Source organism: Hyperolius riggenbachi, chromosome 12 (assembly GCF_040937935.1).
Source record: "Hyperolius riggenbachi isolate aHypRig1 chromosome 12, aHypRig1.pri, whole genome shotgun sequence".
Taxonomy (NCBI): Eukaryota; Metazoa; Chordata; class Amphibia; order Anura; family Hyperoliidae; genus Hyperolius; species Hyperolius riggenbachi.
The window spans coordinates 65,308,413-65,324,576 of record NC_090657.1 but is presented as its reverse complement, the minus strand read 5'-3'; the positions used below and the strand labels follow the sequence as shown (position 1 = coordinate 65,324,576).

Genomic DNA, 16,164 nt, shown 5'->3' with positions numbered 1-16,164 from the left:
ATTAGCTGCTGCAGACTCTGGGGTATGATTTATTTATTTTTTTCTCTTGCTTTTAGCTAATTTAAAAAATGTACCGCATTTAAACCCTAAAATCAGGAGAGAATCCTACTTCCACGGAGGTTAAAGTACACCGGACCCCAGGCAAAGCTATCTAAGGTAGGCACAGAGGTATGTTCATGCTGGATCCAAATACCTCTGCGCGTTGTCTGCTCCGGTTCTCGGTCACCTTGGTCCCTGTAATTACTCCTTGAAAAATATCTTTTGGATCGTTAAATGTTCAGACAGGAAGAGGCGAGCCCTGCTGCAGTGTTCCTTCCATTCACCCTCCCATTTCCTCCACTTCCCCTTAAAGTGGACCTTAACTTTTGCACAGGACACAAGGAAAACAGAAATGCACCCTATGTGTGTTCAGAGAGACAGCACGGTAACGTAGTGGTTAGCTCTCTCGCCTTGCAGCGCTGGGTCCCCGGTTTGAATCCCAGCCAGGTCAACATCTGCAAGGAGTTTGTATGTTCTCCCCGTGTCTGCGTGGGTTTCCTCCAGGCACTCCTTTTTCCTCCCACATCCCAAAGCATACAGATAAGTTAATTAGCTTCCCTCCAAATTGGCCCTGCATACATACTCATTTAACTATGGTAGGGACTAGATTATGAGCCCCTCTGAGGGACCGTTAGTGACTAGACAATATACTCTGTACAGCGCCGCGTAATGTGTCGGCACTATATAAATACTTTTTCATCAATCAAAAGTTTTATTAATATAAAATGACAATACAAGGTAAGTACAACTGATAGAACACTATATAAATACTTAAATAAATAAGCCTGTCTAATTACCCCTCATCTGTAAATAATGACAAGTATAATTTGATCTCTCATCTGTGTCAGCACAGGAATTCAGCAGTCCTGGGCAGACACAACTAATATGTTAACACAGGCACTGTCGGCTGCATTACTAATTGGTGAAAGGGAACATGTTCCCTTGTAGCCAATTAGTCCACCCCCTCCCATGAACGATCGCTGCAGTAGTCAACTGCAGCGATCCTTCATCTGTCACCCTCCGTGCACAAATCATAAAAAAAAAATTGCACCAGCAAGCAGCCTCTCTCACCTTTATTATTATTATTATTATTTAGTATTTATATAGCGCCAACATATTACGCAGCGCTGTACAGTATATATGTGTGTGTATATATATATATATATATATATATATATATATATATATATATATATATATATATATATATATATATATATATATATATATATATATAGTCACTAACTGTCCTTCAAAGGAGCTCACAATCTAATCCCTACTATTATCATATGTCTATGTTTGTATTAGTGCAAGTACTGTAGTCTAGGGCCAATTTACTTATCTGTATGTTTTTGGGATGTGGGAGGAAACCGAAGTACCCGGAGGAAACCCATGCAGACACGGGGAGAACATACAAACTCCTTGCAGATGGTGCCCTGGCTGGGATTCGAACCGGGGACCCAGCTCTGCAAGGCGAGAGTGTTAACCACTACGCCACCGTGCTGCCCCCACCTTACCTCATTCCTGCGACTATCCTGAACCCCAAGCCTCCAATCCCCGCTCTGCAGTCAGCCGCATATTGCCGGCTACCCAGGTCCCGGCTTGATGACGTCATCAAGCCGGGCCCCAGGTAACCGGCAATGCGCAGCTGACTGCAGGGCAGGGATCAGAGGCTCGGACTTTAGGATAGTCGCAGGAACGAGGTAGGGTGAGAGAGGCTGCTTGCTGGTGCATTTTTTTTGTTTTATGATTTGTGCAAGGAGGGGGCTGCCTGATGGGGGGGGGGGGGAGGACATCTGGCTATCAATTCTTGGGGGTGGAGATATGTAAAGGGGGGGGGTTAAAATGACTGGGGGACATCTGGGTAACCGAGGGGAGGGGGGCATTTAATATGGCACATCTGGGCACCTGGGGGGCCATAACGTAATACTGGGGGCACATTTGGCTATAATGGGGAGACATAACTTAATACTAGGGGCACATTTGGCTATAATGGGGGGACAGTGCTAATCCTGGGGGTACATCTGGCTATAATGGGGTAATTCTGATCCCGGGGACACATCTGGCTATAAAGGAGGGGCACTATTCCTGGGGTGCATCTGTCAATCTATTCTGGGGGTGGCAAACACAGGGGACACATCTGGCTATGCTGGGGGACTAATATTGGGGACACATCTGGCTATACCTGGGGGGGGGTGATACTGGTGACACATCTGGATATCTATACTGGGATGACATAAACTGGTGGCACAGCTTTTATGTCAATAGCACTTTTCATTTTTAAGCAGAAATTGGTCAAAATTGAGAAATAATGCATTTCCCCCCCCCCCCCCCCATTAAAATGCATGAAGAACATTTTACTTGGGACCAAATACTCCCCAATGAAAGGTTAGGTTGTCTTGAAAATAGCGATATATAGATCATTTAAGTGGCACGAGTACAGATTAAGTTATTGCTGATTAAAAAGGGACACAGCTAAAGCGTCAAAACTGCTCTGGTCCATTAGGGGAAAACAAGGTCTGGATGCGAAGTGGGTAAAGGTTATTATGCTGTTGCTTTTCTTTTAGAGCAGAGAGGAAGTTCTGAGTTCAGGTCCGCTCTTAAGGGGAGGGATTGGGAGGGTAATGGTAGGAGAACATTGCAGTAAGCTTGCCTCTTCCTGCCCAAACATTTGACTTTAGCCGAAAGTCAGACTTTTCAGAGAGTGATTATATATGGAAAACTGGGAATAAAGATAGGAATGGACAAGATACAAGGGTATTTGGAACTGTGCTTACCTTGGGTAGCTTTGACTCATGTTAGCTATGCTTTATAGGGTACGGATGGGTGTGCTAGTTTTCATAAACCTCCATGCACCTCCATGTAGTACGAGTGTGTATGCACCTTAATACTTTTAGCCACAGACCCTGAACAAGCATAAAGATCAGAGGTTTCTGACAAAAAACTGACAAGATTTGCTGCGTGCTTGTTTCAGGTGTGTGATTCAGTCTCTACTGACTAGAAAGATCAGCAGATGCCAAGTAACTGGTTTTATGTAAAAGGAAATAAATATGGCAGCCTCTGTATACCTCTCATCTCAGCTGTACTGCAATTATTAAAAATAGGATTAATTACAGATATTTGCAAATAAACATTAAGCCACATGTACTGAGCAAGCCTTCTGTCTACATTAGACCTGAACACTTGCACAGGACAGAAGGAAAAAACAGAGAAATTCACCCTGTATGTATTTAGAGAGTTCAGCCTGTCTAGCCCCCCCCCCCTCATCTGTGACAAAACACAGTTGTAATTTGATCCCTCAGCTGTGTCAGCTCAGGAGTCTCCTTTGCAACAGCAGAACAGCTAATTTGTAAACACAGGATGTTAACAATATATCTGCCTCCATAAAATCAGAAAGTAGACAAACTGCAGATTTGTTGCAGGATTTATATCAGCTGTAACAAAGAAGTGTTTTTTATTAGAAAAATCACACAATCTCGCAGCACTCAGCGAGCAAGCGGACACTTCAACATCTGAAGTTGAATTTAAAACTGGGTACAACCGGGGTTCATAAGCTTCAAATAAAGGGAACTAGCACACAGGCACGTGTAGGTACAAGCGGTTAACGTGGCTTTACAGTGGCACAGTAAAAAAGCGCTTTGTATAGCTATTTCCAGAGCACTTTTAGGCTGCTTACACACCAAGACGTTACAGGCGCACGTTAGTGCGCCTGTAACGCTCCCCCAACGCACAGCAATGTAACACAAGTGGGCTGTTCACACAGCCCACGTTGCGTTACATGTAATGCTGCACGTTCGGTGCAAAGTGCAGCATGCTACGGCGTTGGAGCGGCTATAGCCGCGTTAGACTGTTTGCACATGCGCAGTGGGGGGCGGAGAGGAGGCGGGGAGAGCCAGCTACAGTAGCCGCGCACATGGCTACTTAATATTCACTGCACTGGCGGCAGCTGATTGGCCGGCGGGACCACGTGATGCGGAGTGTCTCGCTCCGCATCACGTGGTCCCGCTGGCCAATCAGCGCCACTCTGGGAGACATTATAGGAATCGAGCCGCCTAACGCGGCTCACTCTACCGTCGGCTCTTGCAGCACCATACGTTGTGTTAGGTGCACGTTCTGCGACCTTAACGTGGCACCTAACACAACGTCTTGGTGTGCAAGAAGCCTTATGAATAAATACAATGGCCTCAATTCACTAAGCTTTATCAAACACTTTATCGAACGTTTGATAATTTACCTCATGGGTAAAATCTAATTTTGAATTCACTAAGGTGTTATAGATTTATCGAATGTTTTATCAGTAATATGTTCAATAAATCTATGACCCCTTAGTGAATTCAAAATTACCGTAGATTTTACCCATGAGGTAAATTATCAAACGTTCGATAAAGTGTTCGATAAAGCTTAGTGAATTGAGGCCATTGTATTTATCCATTTCCGGGTCAAAGAGTTCTGACGCCAAAAAGTGAAAAAATGAATCGATCAGCAAAAGCGCTTTTCTAAGCGCAAAGTAAAGAGAAAAGCGCTTTTAAAAAAAGCTCAATAAATCGCTCAGGGCTCTTTCACACTACAGGCAGCGGTGAAAGGCTAAAACGCTGCGTTTTGGCTGCAGGCGTTTACAAGGCGTTTTGAAGGCGTTTTACCGCCTATACATTACAATCAATTGTAATGAGAAACGCCGCGGTAGGCCCAGAAAAAGCGCCTGGGAGCGTTGAAACGCAACGCTCCAAAACGCGGCGTTTAGTGTGAATGGTAAAATGAAAGTCTATGGACTTTATTTTACCTAGGAAAACGCCAACTTCGACCGTGGCGTTAAAACGCCGAAAAAGCCCTCTGGTGTGAAAGGGCCCTCAGCGCTTGTGATAGCTCTGGCGATTTATAATGTGAACATAGCCTAAGAGTTTGGTGCTCCTTGAAAAAGCAACTGGTTGATGTATGCATGTGTAAGTTCCCTTTATTCACAGGTAGAAACCCCAATTGTGCCTATTAGATTAGTAAAATATCTGGTTGCTGAGTGGTGCGGGACGGTGTAGGGCAAGCAATGTATGGCCAACTGGGATGAGCATACCTTGGTTGTTGGAGAGTTGGCTTAAAGCAGACCCAACCCAAACATTTTTTTTAATTCAAAATATTTAGTTGCACCACTCTGACACATACAAAGATAAATAAACACTCCTATGATCATTTCAGTGCATGCTTTTCACCCTTCTCTTTTCATAACTAGGGTTATATGGGTGGCAGCCATTACTTCTGAGCTTAGTGGGAGGGGTTTCGATCATGGGTGTTTTTGTCATCAGCTACCCTCCCTCACAGGGGCGTCATCTATGTGAAATCTCACACAAGCTGAGATCACCTCCCCTGTGACTTCATCAGTAGCAGCCTGTGTTTCGGTTTTTTATCTCCACCAGTCTGCCGGATTCTGTCCCGGCAATATGAAAGGAAGGGAGGGGTAACAATAAATGTAAAATATTTTATATTTGTCATCATGCAGCTGAAAAAAGGCTGCTATTTATTATAAGTTAGAAAATAGATTTTATTTCCTAAATCTTGTATTTTTAATTTGGGCACACTTTAAAATGAACCTGAGGTGAGATAGATATGGAAGCTACCACATTTATTTCCTTCTAAACAATACCAGTTGCCTGGCAGTCCTGTTGATCTTCTGGCATATGTAGTGTCTGTGGCAAAACCCTGGAACAAGCATATGCATATGCTTTTTCGGGTCTATGGCTAAAAGTATTAGAGACAGAGGATCAGCAGGATAGCCAGGCAACTGGTTGTTTAAAAGAAACTAAATATGCCAACCTCCATATCACTTTGACTTTGGGCTCCCTTTAATTCAAGAACATTGCAGTGGTTTGTGGAAAATTAATATCTTCCATCTCTTTCCTCGTCAGTGTTTTGTGTTACAGGTCGCAGCATGTATGGTTTTGAGTGTAAGGGGCTAACATTGGTTTGCATATATTAAAGAGACGCTGTTACAACATCTAGTAACATGCACCACTTTTGTGCTAATTATCATAGTTTCCTATATCTGTATATCTGTTACCTCACCCCCTGTGATTGATTTTTGATATGTGGAATTCTCACCCCAGAGCATTCTGGGAGATCAGGTGTGTTGTACAGGCTTTGAAATTCTCAGAAAAAAAAAAACATTCTGCAAGTAAAACATGCTGCAAAAACAACATTCTGAAAATCACCTGCAAGTACTAAAGATGTTACCGCCTGTGATAAAATTCATATGAGGATCAGTGCACACCAAAAACCAGTAGCGGATCTGCAAACGCTAGCAGTTTTTGAAGCGTTTATTCAGAGTGATTCTAGGCTTGTTTAGAGCAATTGTCTAAACATGCCTATCGTTATGGAGCGTTTTCGTGTAGCGTTTTTTATATTTTGTTACAGTAGAGCTGTAACTGAACAGCTTGTTGTAACAAAAGTGCTTGGAAAATCACTCTGATCTAGTGCTTTTCAGAGCGATTTTCCACTTTCCTATACTTTACATTGAGGCAGAATCATCTCAGAAATCAGTAAAAATACTGCAGGACCCGCGTTTGGGGAAAAAACGATGTGCACCATCCCTTTGCAATACATTAGCCAAGTGGTTTTCGGCCCGCCAGCATTTTTAAAAACACTCAGAACCACTCTTGGTGTGCACCAGCCCTTAGGCTTTGTTCACATCTAAAATCGAAATCGCTGACGCCAGCGATTTTCAATTTTATTTTTTGCACTTTTTTCCCCCTCCCGGCGCTCCACTGCGCACTACGATTTTGTGTTGAGCGCTTTTGCAGAGCAATTTGATTTTTCACTCCTTGACGCAGGGAAGAAAGTGAAGTCTTTGACCTGGAAAAGAATAAATACAATGTATTTATTCTTAAAAGCGCAAATGCAATCGCAGGATAATCGGCGGATAAAGCAATCTGTGAGTGTTTTGCGTTTTTCCCATACCTTCCATTGAAGCTAAATTGGCCCAAAAATGGTACATGCAGCGCTTTGCTGAGCGGAAAGCGAATGAAACCTCCTGATATGAACTGTCCTATAAGGATTCATTGCACTAGCGATTTCGTAGCGTTATTTTTTTTTTACCTGCAAAACACCAGGGCTGTGGAGTCGGAGTCGGGGCAATTTTGGGCACCCGGAGCCCGAGTTGGAGTCGGAGTCGTTGATTTCATAAACTAAGGAGTCGGAGTCGAGGAGTCGGAGCCATTTTGGGTACCCGGAGTTGGAGTCGTGATTTCATAAACTGAGGAGTCGGAAGATTTTTGTACCGACTCCACAGCCCTGCAAAACACCCTAGGTTCTGAACAAGCTCTAAGGGCCCCTTTCCACTACCCTGCATTTTGCTATCTGATTCCGATTGCTACTGGATTGCAAAATGCAGGGTACTGTACAACTAATAGTAACGGCAGTAGCCATTTCGATTAGTGCGATCCGATTGCATCCTGATTTTAGCCAATTGTCGTTCTACTACGTTTTGGATGCGATTGAGCTCTACCATACGGAGTTTAGTAGCTCAATGTCATTAGAGGAAACTGGTTTGAAACGATTGCAATCGCGTTTTATAGTGGAAAAGAGCCCTTAAAGAGAAACGTCGACCAAGAATTGAACTTTATCCCAATCAGTAGCTGATACCCCCTTTTTACAAGAGGAATCTATTCCTTTTCGCAAACAGACCATAAGGGGGCGCTGTATGACTGATATTGTGGGGAAACCCCTCCCACAAAAACACTCTGAGTACCGTGGTACTCCTGGCAGTTTCCTGTCTGTGAACCTTGTTGCATTGTGGGAAATAGCTGTTTCCAACTGCCAAAAAAGCATGCAGCAGCTACATCACCTGCCAAAGGTAAAAATGTCACCATGTAATAAATGTCAGAATGTAAATCGGGGATTTAAAAGATTTTACAATGGGTAAACTCTGACTAAATCATTTATACATAATTATTGTAAAAATGAAGCATTTTTAATTACTTTATTTTCACTGGAGTTCCTCTTTAATCAGGGAGAGAAGATTTTACAATGGGCAAACACTGACTATCATTTATAGATGAATATTGCGGGGAAAATTGAATTCATTACATTGTTTTCACTACAGTTCCTCACAAATATGGACCTCTTTTGTTGGACCAGTTAACTGTTGGACCAGTTAACTGTTGGCAGATCGAGGTCTTACGATTGCTTCCCACCCACCTACTTCCTGTGAACTTCAACTCTGCATTCTTACATATGACACATATTTTCTACTGCAAATGCAGCGATGCCAGAAAATGTAGCCTAGACCTGCAGCCTAGTCGAGCCAACAGATATAAAAAAAAAAAAAAAAAAGTGCAGTTTCCTATGCATATTTGTCACAAAAAACAAGCATTCTGTAATCCATTTGTTTCTATATACTTTTGATATTCACTTATCCTCCTGGTTGCTATTAGTATTTTTGGGTTGAGTTGTGAGTTGGGCATCTTAGTGGGAGGCAGCAGCATTAGAACTTTTATTGAAGCCTATTTCTGTTTTGACGGTTAATCTCCTCTTTGCAGGCAGCGGGATTTGCAAAGCTTTCACCATGTACTCGGAGTGGCGGACGCTGCACCTCGTTATAAAGAATGACCAAGGTCACACCAGCGTGCTGCACAGCTATCCTGAAAATGTGGGCCGCGAAGTCGCCAACTCAGTGGTGCGTCCGCTGGGACAGCTACTTAACGTTTCCCCCTCCCCTGGAAGTGAGAGTATTCTGAAAAGTGATAAAGAGGTAAGATCTCCCTATTCAGCAGCCTTACCTCGATAAAAATAGCTCAGGCTGTCTCCCCAGTGTTTGGAGATTGTTCTATTAATACACCCATGTTCACTGCACAGTCTGCTCTTATTTTATCAGACGTGCAAGGGATTGTACTGCATGGCTTTCAGCTATTGTTTAAAGGGACTCCGAGCACCTCTCATGGGCATGCCTTTACGACTCCGACCAGTACTGCAAAGTACTTAAAGATGCATACCTTTCTGTAGCTGGTGCTCCCCTCTTTCATTTGATGCCTGAATCGCTGTTCTACACCAAATAGTTTTCCTTCGATTTCAATTTAAAAATCTTTCCTGCCATCTTGGCTATGTTATAACTTCCGTGTCACCCCTGTCTTCTCTGTTAGAGAAGTGCATCACTGAATTAAGCAGGAAGAGGAAGTGACATGTATGGCCATTGCAAGAGGCTCCTCCAGAGGGGTCATTGCACGATTTTGTTGGAATTTGTCTGGCTTTAAAGGCATGCCCGTGAGAGGTGCTCGGAGTCCCTTTAACAGGATGATTTCTGTAAGGTAAGTTTAAACTGAACCTGAGGTGAGCGGGATATGTAGGCCGACATATTTATTTCCTTTTAAGGAAGGTCCTCTTGATCTTGTGTTTAATATTTTTAGCCATAGACCCTGAACAAGCATGCAGATCAGGTGCTCTGACTGGATTAGCTGCATGCTTGTTTCAGGTGTGTGATTCAGATACTGCTACAGCCAAATAGATCAGCAGGATAGCTAGGCAATTGGTATTGTTTAAAAGTAAATAACTATGGCAGCCTCCATAACACTATCACCTCGGTTCCCTTTAACTTGCACTGTAAAGTCTTCATAAAGCTTAGTTAAGCTGCCAATGAAGAAGCTAGCATCGTTTCCAAGTGTTTATTCCCGGCTTTTTTTTGGGGGGGGGGGGGGGGGGAGATAAACTCTGAGATTGAGTCGAACAGCTGTGTTGTTTTTTTTTTAACCTTGTAATTTTTATTTTCTCCTTCAGAAGGAAACACCTGCACAAAGCTGGTTCTCATTCAGATTAGTTCACATTCAGATAGTTATTGCAGTTAGGGGGGAACATAAATGCGATTGTGGCCGAAATGCTGCATGCAGCACGTTAGTGATTTATACAAATAGCAAACGCTGCAGTGAGAATGGGATACATTGTTACATCACCGGTGATCAGCAAAGCACTGAAACGCTCTTGAAAACCACCCCAGTGTGAACTAGGCTTATGCACTGTGTTTAGCTAACTGGTCAACTTGCCCATTTGACAGTGTCTGGAGATAACCATTGGAAATCTGTTGCTAACACAGTGGTTGCGGGTGCACTTTACTAATATTTGCATATGATAGTATACCGTAGTTACATTAATTAGCCTTGTACAATGTGCTGGGCATTGCACATCTGTACGTTTTGCAAAAGACCTCTTGAAAGCACCTTGCCTGACTGTCTCTTATAGTTTATCTTCCTTATGAGATTTACTGGACAGAAAGCGTTCCAGACTATGGGGATGAGCTGACGAGTATGAACTTCAGTTGGTAGGCGCAGGCTGCCGCAGAGATGAACTCGCCTATTTAGCTGCATCTCACCGATGTGCTGCATGCTGCTCTCCATCTTCCTGACACTTTTGGTGGAGCCTCCAGCTGGGAAGGCAGAAGTGTTAAGGACATGGAGAGCAGCGTACAGCGCATCAAGGTGGCAGCTTAAATTACCTATCTCTGCTGGGCCCGCACTCACCACCACCACTTTTCCCCTTTCATAATCGCCCACATAGGGTAGTCACAGAGGAGGAGGCAGCAGCCAGTCTCTTTTTGTTTGCACAGATCATCTGACTCTGCTTACTTTATTTCTGCATGGGTTGTGAGGTTAGAAGCTTTGGAGCCAGTACTGCAGCTACAGCAGTCTCGCAATCAAAAGTATTTGCTGAGCTGCATTGCTGGCTACAAAGAGTTAGTGTATACAGTCCAAGGTGGAGCTGGATAGTGAGAGCTGTTCACCAAAAGGGGAACACCAGCTTTCCTGCCAATGCCATGCTTTCTAGTGAGATCTCTGGTCATCTCATTGACTTTTTCCAAAGTTTCTCTAGACTTTCTACATCTAATATGAAAAGCATTGTACTTAATGGTATAATGCCCTATTCAGTTTTATTAAAAATGAAAAATATGCTAGGGTGAACTAGGGCTTTGAGTCACTCAAGCATGTTTTTTGGGGAATATACTTAGTATTTTCCTTCTTCCAGCACATTTGTTCTATTAAACTAGTTCACAGAGACTGGTATTCTTTTCCCGTGAGCGAAGGCAAAGTCTCTGAATTCGAATGAGTCTTTTATAATGCTCTGTAAATGTGCTAAATTGGTCTAATCCCTGCCGTCTAGGTGAAATGGACCATGGAGGTGATTTGCTATGGACTGACGTTGCCACTAGAGGGAGACACTGTGAAGTACTGTGTGGATGTGTACACAGATTGGATGATGGCTCTGGTGACCACCAAGGATTCCATTCCTCAGCCGGTTATCAGAGAACCTAATCTTTATATCCAGACCATCCTCAAGCACCTCCAGAATGTCTTTGTGCCAAGGTGGTGAGACCCTTAAAGGCCTTCTACAGTGATTTTGCTTTCTTATTTTTGTTTTATTGATAGGGTGGCGCATGAAAGACCGGCCTGCTACGAGTACTAGTATAAAGGCAATGCGCCAGCTGACCGATCTCCACGCACATCTCACTCGATCCCTGCGGTGTGTGTTCTCTCCGGCTTAACTGAAGCCCTTGTCGCCTGCATTTGCTGCCGTATAAGAGCGTTAACCACATGGCAATAAATGCAGGCGACGGAGAGGGCACACAGAGCAGGGCTAGAGTAAAGCCTGGTACACACTTTCAATTATTTTTTTTATTTTTATGTTTTTATTTTATGAAGAAAAAAACATGTCAAATGGACACTTTATTTATTTATTTTTTTTATTTACTCAATTATTTGGGGCACTGCCCCTGTCACTGGAAAATTCTGTATCTAACAACACATTTAAAAATGTAGTACAGGTTGCCCATGTGAAGAAAAGGGTTTAGGGCCCATTTACACTTAATTAGTTGGTATGCGTTAGTGTGCGTTGGTACGCGTTTTTTCCATAGCAGTGCATTGGGAAGATTTCAGTTAAAACGCGTTAAAGAGAACCTGAACTGAAAATGAAAAGTAAAAATAAACATACACAAGTCATACTTACCTCCTGTGTAGTCTACTCCTCAATCTCTTTCTCCTTTCCCTCGTCCTGTTTGTCCACTGTGATCAAGAGAATTCTCCGTCCTCCATTTTGAAAATGGCCATTACCCCATAACAGCTTCCTGGTCAGCACACTGTTAAACTGTAACATCACCCACTTGAGCCATAGGGAAACAGACATTACTTGGCACATCAGTTGTCATCTCAGCTATAACTGACAGCAACTAATAAATTACTAACAGCAACTGATAAATTTCAGTTCTGACAAAATGTCAGAACTGGAAGGGATCATTGTCAGAAGAAAATGGTGAGCTTCTGAGAGGAACTGATGGCAAGGTAAATATGTAATGTTCATTTGAAGTTACCTCGTGTTTATTTTAAATACTTTTACTCAGGACAGGTTCCCTTTAAAGGGACACTTAAGTCAAACAAAAAAAATGGGTTTTACTCACCTGGGGCTTCCAATAGCCTCCTGCAGCTGTCCGGTGCCCTCGCCGTCTCCCTCCGATCCTCCTTGCCCCGCCGGCAGCCACTTCCTGTTTCAGTGACAGGAGCTGACAGGCTGGGGACGCGAGTGATTCTTCGCGTTCCTGGCCACAATAGCGCCATCTATGCTGCTATAGCATATATCATATACCATATAGCAGCATAGAGAGTGCTAATGTGTCTGGGAACGCGAAGAATAACTTGTGTCCCCAGCCTGTCAGCTCCTGTCACCGAAACAGGAAGTGGCTGCCGGCGGGGCCAGGAGGATCGGAGGGAGGCGGCGAGGGCACCGGACAGCTGCAGGGGGCTATTGGAAGCCCTAGGTGAGTAAAACTAATTTTATTTGTTTGACTTAAGTGTCCCTTTAAGTGTAAAAGAGGCCATTGGTAAACATGGGCATTACTTTGAAAATCCGTTTTCTTTCAGTTATAACTGAGAGCAACTAATTAAGTGTAAAAGGGCACTTAATAGAACACAATCACAAAACATTGTAAAATATGTGAATGCATACATATAAGATGTATATCTGTCTGCACTATTCCCCACTATTGTCCGTTTTGTACTCCGTACACCGATTCGGAAGGTGGTAGAGCTATATACTGTAAATAATAAAGTAACATATGCAGATTTTTTTTTTTTTTTGCTCTGTTGTTATTGATCTGTAAAGCAGACATAAACAGACAGTGTCCAGTACATCTTTGTTGCCATCACTAGAGTGTATGATTTCCATCGCTTACCTGTCATCTTCCCATTACTTTCCCTCCATCTTCATAGCTCCAATTCCCTACCTTGGTCTTACACCCTACCAAGTCATGTGTCCCTCTCCTCCACCCTTATCTTTTAAGCCTATTGGGCAGGGATGTGGAGTCAGTACAAAAATCAACCAACTCCTCAGTTTATGAAACCTCAGACTCCAGGTACCCAAAATTTTTCCAACTCTCCGACTCCACAGCCCTGCTATTGGGCAGGGCCTCTTCCCAGTGTGCTCTTCTCTGCTGCCACATCTTCTATATTTATCCCTACTTAGCAGTCTGCGGACCATTGCTTGTAGGAGATTCACTATTGTGTGTACCATTGTTTAAAGCCAGTCTGAAGCGAATGTAAAAAGCAGAAAACTGACTTGCCTAAGGAGAGGGAAGGCTCTGGGTCCTATAGAGCCTCCCCGTTCCTGCTACAGTCCCTTCGATCGTGTGCTGTGTCCCCTGTTAGCAGTCTCCATCCGATGGCTTTTGGAGCTGGGGTGCTTTGTGCTGCGCATGAGAGAGCACGCATTCTTGCGCATGTGCAGTACGGAACCGCCCGGTTGCTCCCAAAGACTTCCAAAGCCTCCGGAGGGGGATTTGAATAAGAGAGCCAGCTCTGAAACGAGGGGACCATGAGAGGGAGAAGGTGCTATAGGACCCAGAGCCTTCCCTCTCCTTTCTCTTTCTCTCTCTCTCTCTCCCCCCCCCCCCTCTCTCTCTCCCCCTCTCTCTCTCCCCCTCTCTCTCTCCCCCTCCCTCTCTCCCCCTCCCTCTCTCCCCCTCCCTCACTCCCCCTCCCTCCCTCTCTCTCTCCCTCTCTCTCTCTCTCCCCCCCTCCCTCTCTCTCTCTCTCTTTCTTTCTCTCTCTCTCTCTCTCTCTCTCTCTCTCTATCTATCTATCTATCTATCTATCTATCTATCTATCAATTATACACACACAGTGGGTTGCAAAAGTATTTGGCCCCCTTGAAGTTTTCCACATTTTGTCACATTACTGCCACAAACATGCATCAATTTTATTGGAATTCCACGTAAGAGACCGATACAAAGTGGTGTACACGTGAGAAGTGGAACGAAAATCATATATCATTCCAAACATTTTTTACAAATCAATAACTGCAAAGTGGGGTGTGCGTAATTATTCAGCCCCGAGTCAATACTTTGTAGAACCACCTTTTGCTGCAATTACAGCTGCCAGTCTTTTAGGGTATGTCTATACTAGCTTTGCACATCTACAGACTGAAATCCTTGCCCATTCTTCTTTGCAAAACAGCTCCAGCTCAGTCAGATTAGATGGACAGCGTTTGTGAACAGCAGTTTTCAGATCTTGCTACAGATTCTCGATTGGATTTAGATCTGGACTTTCTAACACATAGATATGTTTTGTTTTAAACCATTCCATTGTTGCCCTGGCTTTATGTTTAGGGTCATTGTCCAGCTGGAAGGTGAACCTCCGCCCCAGTCTTAAGTCTTTCGCAGTCTTCAAGAGGTTTTCTTCCAAGTTTGCCCAGTATTTGGCTCCATCCATCTTCCCATCAACTCTGACCAGCTTCCCTGTCCCTGCTGAGGAGATGCACCCCCGAGCATGATGCTGCCACCACCATATTTGACAGTGGGGATGGTGTGTTCAGAGTGATGTGCAGTGTGTTCTGCCACACATAGCGTTTTGCATTTTGGCCAAAAAGTTCCATTTTGGTCTCATCAGACCAGAGCACCTTCTTCCACATGGTTGCTGTGTCCCCCACATGGCTTGTGGCAAACTGCAAACGGGACTTCTTATGCTTTCTGTTAACAATGCCTTTCTTCTTGCCACTCTTCCATAAAGGCCAACTTTGTACACTGCATGACTAATAGTTGACCTATGGACAGAGTCTCCCACCTGAGCTGTAGATCTCTGCAGCTTGTCCAGAGTCACCATGGGCCTCTTGACTGCATTTCTGATCAGCGCTCTCCTTGTTCGGCCTGTGAGTTTAGGTGGATGGCCTTGTCTTGGTAGGTTTACAGTTGTGCCATACTTCTTCCATTTCTGAATGATCGCTTCAACAGTGCTCCTTGGGATGTTCAAGGCTTTGGCAATCTTTTTGTAGCCTAAGCCTGCTTTAAATTTCTCAATAACTTGATCCCTCGCCTGTCTTTGACCTGTCTTGTGTGTTCTTTGGACTTCACGGTGTTGTTGCTCCCAATATTCTCTTAGACAACCTCTGAGGCCCTCACAGAGCAGCTGTATTTGTACTGACATTAGATTGCACACAGGTGCACTCTACTTAGTCATTAGCACTCATCAGGCAATGTCTATAGGCAACTGACTGCACTCAGATCAAAGGGGGCCGAATAATTATGCACACACCACTTTGCAGTTATTTATTTGTAAAAAAATTTTGGAATCGTATGATTTTCGTTCCACTTCTCCCGTGTACACCACTTTGTGTTGGTCTTTCATGTGGAATTCCAATAAAATTATTTCATGTTTGTGGCAGTATTATGACAAAATGTGGAAAACTTCAAGGGGGCCGAATACTTTTGCAACCCACTGTATATATAATCATCCGACTCCTCGGTTTAGGAAACCACCAACTCTGACTCCTGGTACCCAAAATTACTCCAACTCCACTGCCCTGATATTCACTTCAGACTCCCTTTACTTCAGACACTGAAGCGAAAAAAAAATTATGATATAATGAATTGATTGTGTAATAAGGATAATTACTAGAATTTTAGTAGCAAAAAAATATTCTAATATTTTTATTTTCAGTTATATAGTGTTTTTTATAACATTGCATCATACTCAAATATTTGCAGTTTAGACACTACTCGGCATTCTAAATGGGTTCAAAAGTTCACTAGCCTGCTCTGTACAATCTTCCCTGCAGAGGAAAAAAGATACATAATTGTATTTTAAAGCTTATTATCTCAAGTGTCTATCAGAGTTC

General features: G+C 43.5%; 1 protein-coding gene across 3 annotated transcripts in view; it reads left to right on the top strand.

Moving 5' to 3' along the window:
- Positions 1-16,164, top strand: part of RALGAPB (Ral GTPase activating protein non-catalytic subunit beta) — a 157,579-nt gene that overhangs the window by 12,343 nt on the left and 129,072 nt on the right. For all 3 annotated transcript variants that reach the window (XM_068263927.1, XM_068263928.1, XM_068263926.1), the window contains exons 2-3: positions 8,562-8,773; positions 11,167-11,369. In XM_068263927.1, the coding sequence (XP_068120028.1) occupies positions 8,588-8,773; positions 11,167-11,369 (389 nt within the window). In that variant the 5' untranslated portion in view covers positions 8,562-8,587. The remainder of the gene's footprint in view (positions 1-8,561; positions 8,774-11,166; positions 11,370-16,164) is intronic.